This window comes from Condylura cristata, unplaced genomic scaffold (genome assembly GCF_000260355.1).
Source record: "Condylura cristata isolate star-nosed mole 26May11 unplaced genomic scaffold, ConCri1.0 scaffold00012, whole genome shotgun sequence".
NCBI lineage: Eukaryota > Metazoa > Chordata > Mammalia > Eulipotyphla > Talpidae > Condylura > Condylura cristata.
Window position 1 is genome coordinate 17,477,278 of NW_004567113.1, and position 12,822 is coordinate 17,490,099.

A 12,822-nucleotide genomic window follows, 5' to 3' on the forward strand; every position below is an offset into this window, starting at 1 on the left:
CCTCCGGGGCAGGCGGGGATCGAACTCATGGAGGAGTGGCTTTAGCTTCTCAGTGCAGTGCTTTAACCTGCTGCACCACCAGGGAGGGCCCACATGACAATATTTTGAGAAAATTAATTACGAACATCATCTTTGAAATATTTCAAAACTTCCCCAACAAATTACCTGGAACAATGCAGACATTTATTAAAGGTTCAATGAAAAGAAAAATGATCACAGCGAACGTTTATCCTGAAATTTGCCACTTGGGTAGATTTTTCAGAATTTGCTGTTTATTACACTACAAAGTTATTTGCCTCAACACTCAGTTGTCAGGATAAGCAGAGATTTACTCTTAAGTATATTGGTGGCTTCTATTTCCCTGCTCCTGCCAATGCCAGTGAACATGAACCCACACCCAGTGGAAGGAAAGCAGTTCCACCTCTTCTTTTTGAGTCTCAGGCTTATTTAAAACACCAGTTCTTTTCTTTTTTTTTAAGATTTATTTATTTGTGCATACAGACTGGGATACAGGCCAGAGGTGCAGGAGCAGGACTGACCATAGACAGAGCAGGGTGCAGACCAGGCCGACTGATGAAGTACACTGCTGAGGGGAGCAGCTGGTGGGTCAGGAGAGGTCTGCTACTCCATATGGGTCATCTCCCTGGCCAGAAATCAAACCTGTACTGAAGCGGCTACAGCTAGCTTGCTGTGCTGCAGTTTAACCCAGTGCACCACCAAGGAGGGCCCCAAAGAATTGTTTTTGATGAAAGATGTTTTGCAGAATACTACCCAGCCTCCATGATGGACTTGGAAGGCCAGCACTGGACATTGGCGCAGCCTGGATCGACTGCACTGACTGGGTGCAGGGTCATGGTGTTATCTGATATATCTCTTTTCTGAAAATCCACGGGAGAAAATTTTTCAGGTGAAACTCATCTGGAGTAAGTATTTTGCTTTAACTCTACAGAAACTTTAAATTTGTCCTTGCTAAACTTTAATTTTTTTGTTTGGCACATAATATGTGTTCAATAAATATCTATTGAATAGATGGATTCTTTTGGGCTCTCAACACTAGCTGAGAGACAAACCTATCCCTGGTGGAATTCATGGCTCTTTGGTTTTGCTGTGTTTTCTGAGGTTAATTTTGTCTTTGTTTACTCATTCATTTCATCCTACAAACTATTTTAATGACCTTTCCCAGAAAAACAAAATTGTTTAAGACTGGATTATAAACTTCCACAACTTATTTCAGCCTTGGCAAAAAGTAATCTTAAACTTGTCTGTTTCCTATTTCTCTTCTTTTACCCCCGTAAAAATTGTTATGGGCGAATTATTTTTTAATTTTTGCTCATCAAAATATATTTTTCTATAATTTTATCCTACTATTGAACTTTCCCTCTGCAAAAGCAAATATATCACTGTGCTTTATGTATCTTTGTATATGTACAAAGAACTAAAAAATACAGCTGGGTCAATGTTAAAGTTTCTCATGGAGCTAGTGTCATTTTGGAAAATGAATGAGAAAAACATATACATTAAAATTGTGAAGAAAGACTGAACACTAAGTCAGATTCTTTGGAGAAATACAGCATGGACAGAAAGCTTTTATTTACACTAACAGCAGCTTTGGGGATGATGTGATATGTTGCAATCAAGATGGAGAGTGAGGCAACTATGCACTTTCCCATGTCATATAAGCTCAATTTAGCATCAAGAATCCTTTTTCAGGTTAAGTGAATGCTATTTTCCCTCTCTATTATGTTTTTTCCTAGTACTCAAAGAGCTGAGTTCTAATAGCAGACCAATTCAGTGCCTCTAAAACTAGACCAAGCTCATGCCAGGATTAGTTTCTGCCCTGGTTTATTTCCTCTACTTGCAACTAAGAGGCTCATGCCACCAGACCAAATTATGATTCTAAGACCTTCCTGATAAATATCATCAGTTTCTATAATTAGGGCAATAACTCTTTTATCAAACCCCCAATTCCTTTCTGTATTTATCACTTGAAAATTTAATAATGATGCTAAAAAGACCATGATGCCTACATCTTGTATAAAAAACATACCTGTGGACATGAAAATGACAGGAAGAGCACCTTGAATACTCTTAAGTAAAATATGTCCTCTACTCCTCTAAGTAACTGTCAAAATATTTAGACTGGTTAGAACACTTTTTCATAGACTCTTATTTTAAAAATAGATGGCCCAATACCTGACAGTGAGATATAGAAATCTGGCTGTAAAATATTTGTGATAAGGGAATTGAGGATAAATATGCTTAATATTTAAGGCTGAGACCCTTATTCTCCTAAGAGCTAATAATGCTGACTCCAAACAGGTATGAAAAGAACCTGGAAAACTTCATATACTGGCATGGAAAGATAGCCAGCAGGTGCTGAGAATGAAAAAGGGAAACATCAAAAGAATATGAACATTATCAGCTCAATTGTAGAAAAACAAAACTGTACTTATGTAACTGTGAGGGAGCTGTCTGTATCTGTCTGGTGTGTGTCTGTCTCCTCATGCCCCACTTCCTTTCTGAAAATGTCTCCCTCCCCATAGGGAGTCTCTCATGACTTTTAATAGACGAGTTCACCGCCTACCCTGCATGACAGGCCTGGCCTGTCAGAGACATCCTGTGACCATTCTGTGAGAATTGACACCAGTGGTCGTTCTTTGCTCAGGGGTTGCTAAGTGGGCAACACTGCTGGAGGTCACACTTCCTCCCTGAAGAGAAGGCCAGAGCATGAGGCCATGCAGAAGCAGGCAGGCTCAAGAGTCAGAGACAGTCCTGAAAATGGTTCACTCCTAGCACCAGCTGTGCTTGATTATACAATTAAATATATCAACTTTTTTTTAAAGATTTGTTTATTTATGCATACAAGAAGTAGGGTACAGATTAGAGATGCGGGAGTGAGAGGATTCACCAGAGACAGAGGATGGAGCAGAACAGGCAGATTGACTGAAATGCAATGCTGAGGGGAACAGCGGGCAAGACAGGAGAGGTCTGCTGCGCCACGTGGGTCACCTTCCTGGCTGGGGGTGGAACTCGTACTGCAGTGGCACCCAATAACTTCACAGTGCTGCTCTTTAACCCATTGAGCCACCAGGGAGGGCCCACAATGTTAACTTTTTGACATGTTTTGGGTCTGAGGAAGTCTTCACTGAATTTAAACTAAAAAGCCTGCAATTCTATTAGAAATTTTTCACTACAAGAATGGAAAGAGAGAGGGAGAGAGAGTCATGAGGATACAGGCTTGAAGATGCAAGAAAAGTGGTCCCAGGATCAAGGCATACAGGCAGCCTTAGAAGATAGGAAAGATAAGTTCCAGAAAGGAATACAGCCCTATAACTACCCTGATTTTTTTTTTTTTTTAGCTCAGTGGAACGTGGGACTTCTACCGAACTGTACGATAATTAGTGTTGTTCTAAGCCACAAAAATTAATATCCGAGTACAATAAGATGTAGAAGTTTTCTACAATTCAACAGTATTATCTCTCTGGAATGGGAATGGGGAAGGAAGAAGATGCAGTTACAGTATTTTTTATTTAACAACAAACATGCATTGTTAAAATGGGTTTGAAAAGCTAGTTTTCAACAGGTTAAGGGAACCAGAATAAGAAGCTAAGAACCAGCCATTAATTATCACCACCCAGATAATGATAATTGCAGCTACTTTATGAACCCAAAAGGGCAGCCTGGGGTGATTGGCAAACGCCAACTAACAGCACCACTTGCTTCTGAACTGAGGAGTGAGCCAGAGAGCCTCCCAGACGACACACACCTATCAAACCAGGCCCTCCCAGAAGCCCAGCCCCACTGGAAGCCTTCACTCTACTTGCAGACACAATTCTCATGTGTTTTCTTGCAGCTGATTTTAGAGACAAGGGTGGGGAAGGCAGGAATAGAAGCCAGACTAGTAATTGGCCTACAATTTAGCATACTTTTCAATAGAAAAATCAACAAATTGCTATGCTAATGAAGAATTGCCCCTTTCTGCAGTAAGCATAAGAGAAAAGACAACTCATTTATGCCACTCTATAGACCTCACTGCCATTCAGGAGGTCTCCTGCTGAATTTTAAAAGATCTCATGGAGGGAAAGGGAAAAGCTTGAGAGCTGGCTGCCCTGGACTCTATTCAGTGCTTAGGACAGAGAGGGAGCCATTGTAGTGCTCAGGACAGCTGTGGTTCCCACTGACAGGCATCCAGTGCAGTGAGGACAGTAAGATTTTCCTCCACGGTTCTTTTGAAAAGGAAAATTGCCACCCTCCTGCCCAGTAACTAACTAAAAAAAGTGGCCCTTAGAAATGCAGACCTTCTCTACACTGACTTCATTTCGCTTGGGTAAAAAAGTTGAGTGGTACATTCTCCAAACTTAAAGGAAGGATGGTCCACTTGTCTACAAACAGAAATACTTTATTCCTTTTGCTCTGTCTCAGAAGGACATGCAGGAGAACAAGGACAACAGAACAGTGCACCCAACCACGTCACTGCTTCTAGCCCAGACATTCATCAGGAGAGACAGGACGGCGAAGGAAAAATCATCTTTTTTTTTTTCTGCTTCAAACCAGTAGATTTACATCTCTGTTTTCCACCTCCTTCCTACCTTCCTCCACTTAGTCTAAAAACAACATAACTAGGAGAAGGAAAAAAATACCAAGGCCAGAGGTCTAGACTAATGTATTAATACTGAAAGGACATGAGTAAAATATACTGAGAATGCAAATACATAAGAATCCTTTTGATTTAGCTACCAGGAATAAACTAAGGTCATTTTTAAGGACAAAAGTTAACCTAATAATTCAAGCAGAAATGTATTTTAACTGGAAAATATTGTCTTTCGCTCTGAAAGCAAACTTTAAACATTAGTTGTTTCATATTTCACTTATTATAGGTAGCAATCTTTAATATGATTTCAATAGAGATTACTATTGCACTGTAGACAGAGACCTTAAAAACAAACACTTAAGATGTTTAAGCAATCATACCACACACACACACACACACACACACACACACACACACACACACTTCCTCAGATCTTTCTTTCAACTTCCTATAATCTCGTTAGGATCTGAGTCCTTCCACCCAACTAAAAAGTGTTTTAATAATAACATTAAACTAAGCCTTCACTTAACTCTAAGACATCAATCAAAATAACAATTTGAGAACACTCCAAAGCTTACAAGGCATTACCCAAATACAATTCCCAATTTTATGACATATACATAGTGGATATTATTGTTCTGCTTGACTGATGAAAAAGAATAAAAATACCACTATGCTTATTACCCTAAAATATGCATCTTCCATAGTCACGCCAACACTACGGACCAGACCCCTGGCTCGTTAGAAGATGCTGTCACTTACCAACACACAGGATGTTGAAACAGAAACCTTGAGAAGTAGACTTGTTGACCAGCTGGTCAGGGAGACTGTCAAATCCAACATGGCCAGAAAGTGACAAGTTCCGAAGCTCTTCATTCTGCAATTTCAGAGAGGAAATATTTGAGCACACAAACTATGTCAACTCAGTATTACATATTACAGACATTACCTTCTACTTTCCTCTTTTTGACAGGAATGGAAAAAGATTTGTCCTGTACCTTACCCTCTTTAATTTCTATGCAGCTGAAGGTACAAATGACTCCAAAACCAAGTTCTTTCCACAAATCATACCTTCCCAAAGTTGACTGCCTCCCCCTTGTATTCCAGTTACAAGCAGGGAAATTTGGCCCAGGGAAATTTGTGGTCTCATAGATGGCAATTTCAAATATGCATTAAGTGATATAAACCACTCCAACCATTTTGAAAGCTTCCAACACTCAAGAGAAATCTTTGATTAACTTTTAACTCTTTGATTAACTTTTAAAAAATACATAATATTTCCAGATTTATGAAGGAGCTTTAAGAAGCTCATAGCAGAGGACACAAATTTGTTATAATCAAGAAAATTCTAAATTCACCACAATGCAACATATTTAAAACTATTAGCTGGAGGCCCTCTTTGGTGGTGCTACATGTTAAAGGGAAGCACTATACAGCTATGACCGATAACTGCCAGCAGGAGTTCAATCCCTGGCCAGGAGGTGACCCACATAGCATGGCAGACCTCTCCTGACCCAACCGCTGCTGCCCTCAGCAGTGTATTTCAGTCAACTTGCCTGTTCTGTTCCCCACTCTGTTTCTGGTGAATCCTCTCACCGCCTCTGCACCTCTGGCCTGTACCCCAGTTTTTGTATGCATAAATAAATATTTAGGAAAACAAAACAACTATTAGCTGGACAAGCTTCTTCGGACTTCCTTGTTCTCTCCCCAGAGAGCCCTTAGCTATACACATTGGGCCTTCTTATAGTTTATTGAGGGAATGGGATAAGGTGGTTATCACACACTTTAAAACGTGGATGATTTATGTTGTTTTATAAGGTGGCTCGCTCTGACTGCCTCCATGACTTTAAATGCCTATCACCATGCTGGGGCTAATCTGTGAAAACTCTTTCCCAGAACAAAGATCTACGGTCCTTCAGTTACAACCATTGTTATTTTTTGGGGTTCCAGAAACTAGATATTGAAGGCCTCCTTGAAGTCTTGACAAGAGTCCTGGTGGTCTGGCTGTCCTGCCAATAAACTTTCTATTCAACATACTTAACTTTGGGTGAGAAAATGAGCCTCAAAGTTGCCATTTAATTTTAAAAATTAAAGAGTTTTACACAGGATCACTTAAGACCATTAAGGCTGGTTTTCACTCTCCTCCTACTTGTGTTACATAATGATGAGTGATTTCCTTTAATAATCAGAGACTAAGACTATTTCCAAATTGCTATGTCAGTCTACAGGCAGAGGGATGTCCTATATAGGCATTAAAATCACTAAATGTAACCCTCCCTGGTGGCGCATAGGGTTAAAGCACAGAACTGAGAAGCTAAAGCCACTTCAGCATGAGTTCGATCCCCACCCCTAGAGGGACCCACATGGCGTGGCAGACCTCTCCTGACCTGCCCACTGCTCCCCTCAGCAGCGTATTTCATCTACCTGCCTGTTCTGCACCCCACACTGTCTCTGGTGAAGCCTCTTACCACCCATGTATCTCTGGCCTGTACCCCAGTTCTGTATGCATAAAGAAATCTTTTTTAAAAATCAATAAATGTAGTGACTTTAATGGAGTGTTTCGTGAACAATACAACGTGTCTCAGGTCCCTGCCAGCTCGAAAATCTGATTCTGTGAACTAAGACTAAAAACCGCTACACTAACTGAATACTATGGCGGCAGCTGCAGGTTTGGGATCAATGGGACAGAGAACAGATGCCTTGTCTATGAATAGCTTCCTTCAAACCTGCCAACAGTGAAGATGAGACTCAAGAGTAGGCACTTATCCTTGAACAGGATGGCATGGCAGACAGCTCAAGAAACAGCTTTGGGATCAGCCCCAGTGGGCACCGGTCCGGGTGGCTGCCCAGCCTCCCACCACCGCCTCACAGCCCTCATTCCAATACCTGCCCCAAAGAGCCATTTGGATACCTCAAAGGTTCAGAGAGCAGGTATTTTTAGGGTGTTTACCACATCCGCCAAGAGGAGGATTTGAAATGAGTCTGGGTTATATTTAGAACTCTTTCCATCACAGCTGTGCAGTGGCTGTTGTGTATCGGGCAAGGCAAAGCCATCATGCCAGCTTCCTTTTCTGTTGCACGAAAGGAGACAGAGCAAGAAGAACCCTCATCCTGCAGCCCCTCTCCTCTCTACCACAATAATTCTTTTAATTCCTAGAGGGAGGGGGCAAGTGATTATTGCTCGGGATTCTGGATTGTTGGGGTTTTAGATTCAGACATCCACCCAAGAGCCAACCCTGGGGAAGAATCAGTTAGTAATTATAGCCCTCATCCCAGAATCCAATGCTCAGCATCTCATATTCTCACCATTTCCAAAACATAAGAAACCACCCACACACCCACTGAGTATTTTTATCCCTACTGAAAACCACATAGAGAATGAAGGGTTATGAAATTTTTTAAATTTAAAGTTATGTCTTCAGAGTTTCTGCTTCCTACCTTTGTGACAAAAAAAAATTGATGTATTTTATACTGTAATTTTTAAATTCCATAATTTGAACCTAATATTCTGTATACTATTAAAGGAACCCTGAGTTCTTGCCCATCAATGTATGATGGGAAAAGCTCATGAACATGTTTAAAAACTGGAAAGCATTGTAGGAAATGCAAGGGTAGGCTTTAATTTACATAGTAACTGAACTGAATCCATACACTCCAAAAATTTGTAATACCATGTTAATTGCTTCTTGCCTTAGCTGTCTCTATCCAAAAATGTGGGTCTCTTATGAAATCTCACTTTTTTTTTTTTGCATAGAACTAGGGTGCAGGCCAGAGGTGCAGGGAAGGAGTTGTAAGAGGGCTCAGCAGTGACAGAGTGGGAAGCAGAACAGGCAGATTTACTGAAATACACTGCTGAGGGGAGCAGCAGCCAGGAGGGGTCTGTTGCACCCAATGGGATTAGCGCCCTGGCCAGGAATTGAACTCTGACTTTAGTGGTGCTAGCTCTGAGACTTAACCCCTATGCCATCTCGGAGATCCTATTCTGAAATCCTTACTACTATCACACATTTGGAAATGATTTAGCATTTTACCTCTAATACTAAACTCTTTGCCCAAGTTCTAATTCTGAATTTATTTCTATTAAAGGGGCAGTTCTCTTGGGTTGTCCTATTTGCACCTCAAACTCATGCTCATGAAACTGAAATCATCTCCCTCTATTCCAAACCTACCTCTACTCCAGAGTTTCCCATTTCTGTTAAAGAGAGTCCCTATGCATGAGAGCTATCCCCGTTATTAATTCCAGTGTCTTCAGTGCCACACCACTTCCTCTCTATTTCTAACTCAACAGCCTTCTAACTCCTTGCCTTGACCCCATTCTGTCTAATCCTCCCCTCTCTCCACCTTATACCAAAGGGATCTCAGTACTCAAACGCTCTTAACCCAAACTCCTGGGCCTGCCATCTCATGGTAGGGGTCTACCGTATAAACCCAAATCTCCATTTCTACCCAAATACCCCACTTCTCCCCATGGAGCACCTTACATGGTAGTTAAATTGAATTATAGCAGGTCTTTAAGTATTATTTCTTTTTGACAATGATGAGAAAAAAGAAATCCCAGCCAAGACTGATCAAAAGGCTATTATCCCAGGACCTGGTTTCACTAAGTGTCAATTCACTTAAAGTCATTGTTTCCAAGAATCTATTAATGACAATTAGTGAAAATTTATTGTACTTATTATTCCCGGGACAACACCAGACTACTCCCCATCAGGAAGGGCCTTACAACCAATGTTGACATATCCAAACCTTCAGAATCTTAATGAAATTTTATCTTCATCTTTGTCTCTTATATAATCTCAGGAAGAATTTCAGTTAAAGTTCCCCCTTTCCAGTTAAAGGAAAATAATGATTGGATCCATGCAACTGAAGTTATTTAGTATTCTATGATCACCTTCATCATAGCCAACATTTGTCAACAACTGCCAATGTCCTAGAGAAATCTTAAATATGAATGAATAGTAAATTAATTCAACAATTCTATCAGGCATTTACTATTACCAACCAACTACAACACACAGGTGAGAAAATGGAGCACAGAAGTTTAGTTACTCGCCCAAGGATCACACAGCTAATAAACTGAAGTGCTGAAATATGAACTCAGAAGTCAGGTTTCAGAGTTCTGAGTCCTCATACTTAGTCACAGTTATTTCAAGAGGATCTAAGTTCCCTAGGTAGCCCAAGACAACACAATAATTGCAGCTGCAATGAAATCTATATAGAAAGAAAAAAAAATCTCCTCTAAAATCGTAACTGTTTGCAACCATAGAAGTCAAAGATTATAAGTGGCAAAGTAGGACCTCCCTGGTGGTGCAGTGGGTTGGAGCCCTGCACTGCGAAGCTGGCCATGGCCACTTCCGTGAGAGTTCATCTTCCACCCTGGAGGTGATCCACAGCAGCAGACCTCTCCTGTCTCACCCACTGCTCCCCTCAGCAGTTTACTTCATCGATCTGCCTGTTCAGCTCCCCACTCTTTTCTCTCATGAATCCTCTCACCGCTTCTGCACCTCTAACCTGTACCCCAGTTCTATATGCACAAATAAAATATGTTTTTTTAAATAGAAATTCTTTAAAATAAATACATAAAAGTGGCAAAGTAGCTCTAAATATATTTTGCTGGCCAAGGCAATGCCAAAACCAGACTTAAAATTTCTGTAGCTATGGCACATAAAGCCATTAACATAAGGCTTAGTTTTGACTGTTTTTTTTTTTTTGAACTGATAATGCTAACACAGAACCACTAAGTAAGTAAATATACAATCTGAACTGATATAGTCCTCCACTCAATTACCTATTTTGGAAGGGTTTTAGACTTATGATCTCTGTGCCTAATCATCTTAAAGTGGATTATAACTAAATTCTATGATATAAAATAAAATAACCGGTCTTTAACTTGACAGCCTCATTTTTCTCTTTTCAGAACATCTCCACATGGATACAATTATTTATTTGTTCATTCAAAAATACTCATTGCTTAAAGCCAAAGGAAACAAAAACTTGCTATTTTTATTATTCATTGATAAACATTGTTCCTTGCCCTTATGAGGTTTTACAATGTAGCAATAAACAAGTTGCAAGTAAATATACTACAACCTACTACTACTGAGAAAAGTGATTTAAAATCATGACATTAACTATGGAATGATTAAAAAAAAAGCGGTAGTTTTTGGCTAAGGAAATTTAGGGGTACCCTTTTGGGAAGGCTGAAGTGCTTCCAGTTCTACCAGGGAAATGAAAGCCTAGCTTGCCTTCTAAATAATTCCATTGACACTCAAAGGGTCAATTTACCATGAATATATACTCTGACATTTATAATCAACAAGTTTTTCAGAAGATGTTATCTCACTTTATTATTGAGATATTTATAAGACAAATTATAAGAATATATACCAACATCTACATTCTGAGTTCTGCTTTACACTATGTTCCACAATATCAAATCCTACATAGCTAGAAGTAGGCCAACAAAAGACTTAGAACTGGACAGCCATGGATTTGAATTCCAGCTTTGTTTCCTGCTTATTTTGGTCTCTTTCCCTCCGTTAGTAAAAATGGTGCACTTAGCAGGGTGGTTTGGAAGAGTTGAGGAAATTTTACGTCTATGAGTACCTAGACTCTCAGGAACCCTGGGTTTCGAGATGACTGCAATTTTAAAATCTAAAAATCTAAATTTTAAATCCAAAATGAAAAAGAAGCTCTCTCGTCATTGTTACTAAGCATGGCAGCTTAGCAGGGAAGTTACTGAATGGCAAAGCCCTCTGGGTAACTAAGAAAGAAAAAGCACAAAGAGAAGACCAGAGTGAACAAAAGGAAGAGAGAATGAACTCTAGCACAAAGGAAATCCACCCTAAATAGGAAATGTTGAAGCTGGGGGGAACGCTGCAGAATTATATTACTATTTACAGGCACTGACACCCTCCATGGCTGGAAAACATTTTGAATGCTCCATCTTAGCTTTTCTACCTTAATCCAGCTCTCACTCTCTTGAAATTAATAAAATGGATGTGCCCAGATTCTATTTACCATGCTTAAAATAAAATGATATCCCATTTCTTTGCTTTGAAAACTGAAGTGCAAGAGGAAAAAATAACACTAATGAAACAGAACTAGCAGGCAAACATAAATGAGACACATTCTGCAAGGGATGGGTGAGGGAAGGGATCAACTCAGGGGAGAGAAGAGCACACAGGACTATGGTGACAGTGCACATGGGAGGTGGTGGTGGGACTTGTATGGGGGCTACACAGTGATGTAAAGGATATAAATAAATTATTTTAAAAAATTAAAACTGAAGTGTTTCAACAGACATGGTTAGGAGGTAGCCATTGATCCTTGTCAGCCAATCGAAGCAAGAATGGAGGTTACCAAGTGATGTGTGTTGGAAACAATCACATTTAGTTTTTCACTTAAAAAAAACCAATATAACTTCAGAAAGATTTTTCCACTTTAAAGTTTGAATTACTTTTTAATCTACAAGTTCTTCTATGCATTCATTTAGAGAGTAAGAGTTTTGTTCACAAAACAAACAAACAAACAAAAAAAATGGCGATTGGCCCTCCCTGGTGGCACAGCAGGTTAAAGCACTGCACTGAGAAGCTAAAGCCACTTCCACATGAGTTCGATTCCCGCCTGCCCCAGAGGTGACCACATGGCGCAGCAGACCTCTCCTGACCCGCCCACTGCTCCCCTCAGCAGTGTACTTGTCGATCTGCCTGTTCTGCTCCCCACTCTGTCCCTGGTGAATCCTCTCACCCTCCACATCTCTGGCCTGTACCCCAGTTCTGAATAAATAAATAAATCTTTAAAAAAAATGGCGACTACCTTCTTCTCAAAGCCTCAGTTTATGTATTATCTATATTGATGCTCATCCCTTAATTTCTGGGATCATGTTTCCTCATTAGTAAAATAAGAAGATTTAATCAAATGACTGCTAAGCAAAGTCTTCGGTTCTAGTGTACTCTATAGACTGTTGAGTCTACAAATCAGAGATGCATAAATGCAATTCTGTCATTTGGTTAAAGAAAGTCAATGCACAGTGAAAAATTCTTGGCAGTATATTTTATCTTGCCAGAATAAAGCAGCTCAATTTGTAAAAGGGAATTTCTATCAGATATCCTGAGAAATTACAAGGCTAATTCCTACTTAAAAACAATTTTTCCAGTCATTCCAGTGAAAGGGAAAAAATTTTCTCACACAAAACTAGCAATAAAGGATTGATCACAAAGATATACAAA

The 12,822-nt window shown here is 39.9% G+C and overlaps 1 protein-coding gene across 6 annotated transcripts in view; it reads right to left on the bottom strand.

Annotated features, from left to right (window-relative positions):
- Window positions 1-12,822, bottom strand: part of SEPT11 (septin 11) — a 93,106-nt gene that overhangs the window by 40,035 nt on the left and 40,249 nt on the right. For all 6 annotated transcript variants that reach the window (XM_012724100.1, XM_012724101.1, XM_012724098.1 and 3 more), the window contains exon 2: window positions 5,354-5,468. In XM_012724100.1, the coding sequence (XP_012579554.1) occupies window positions 5,354-5,468 (115 nt within the window). The remainder of the gene's footprint in view (window positions 1-5,353; window positions 5,469-12,822) is intronic.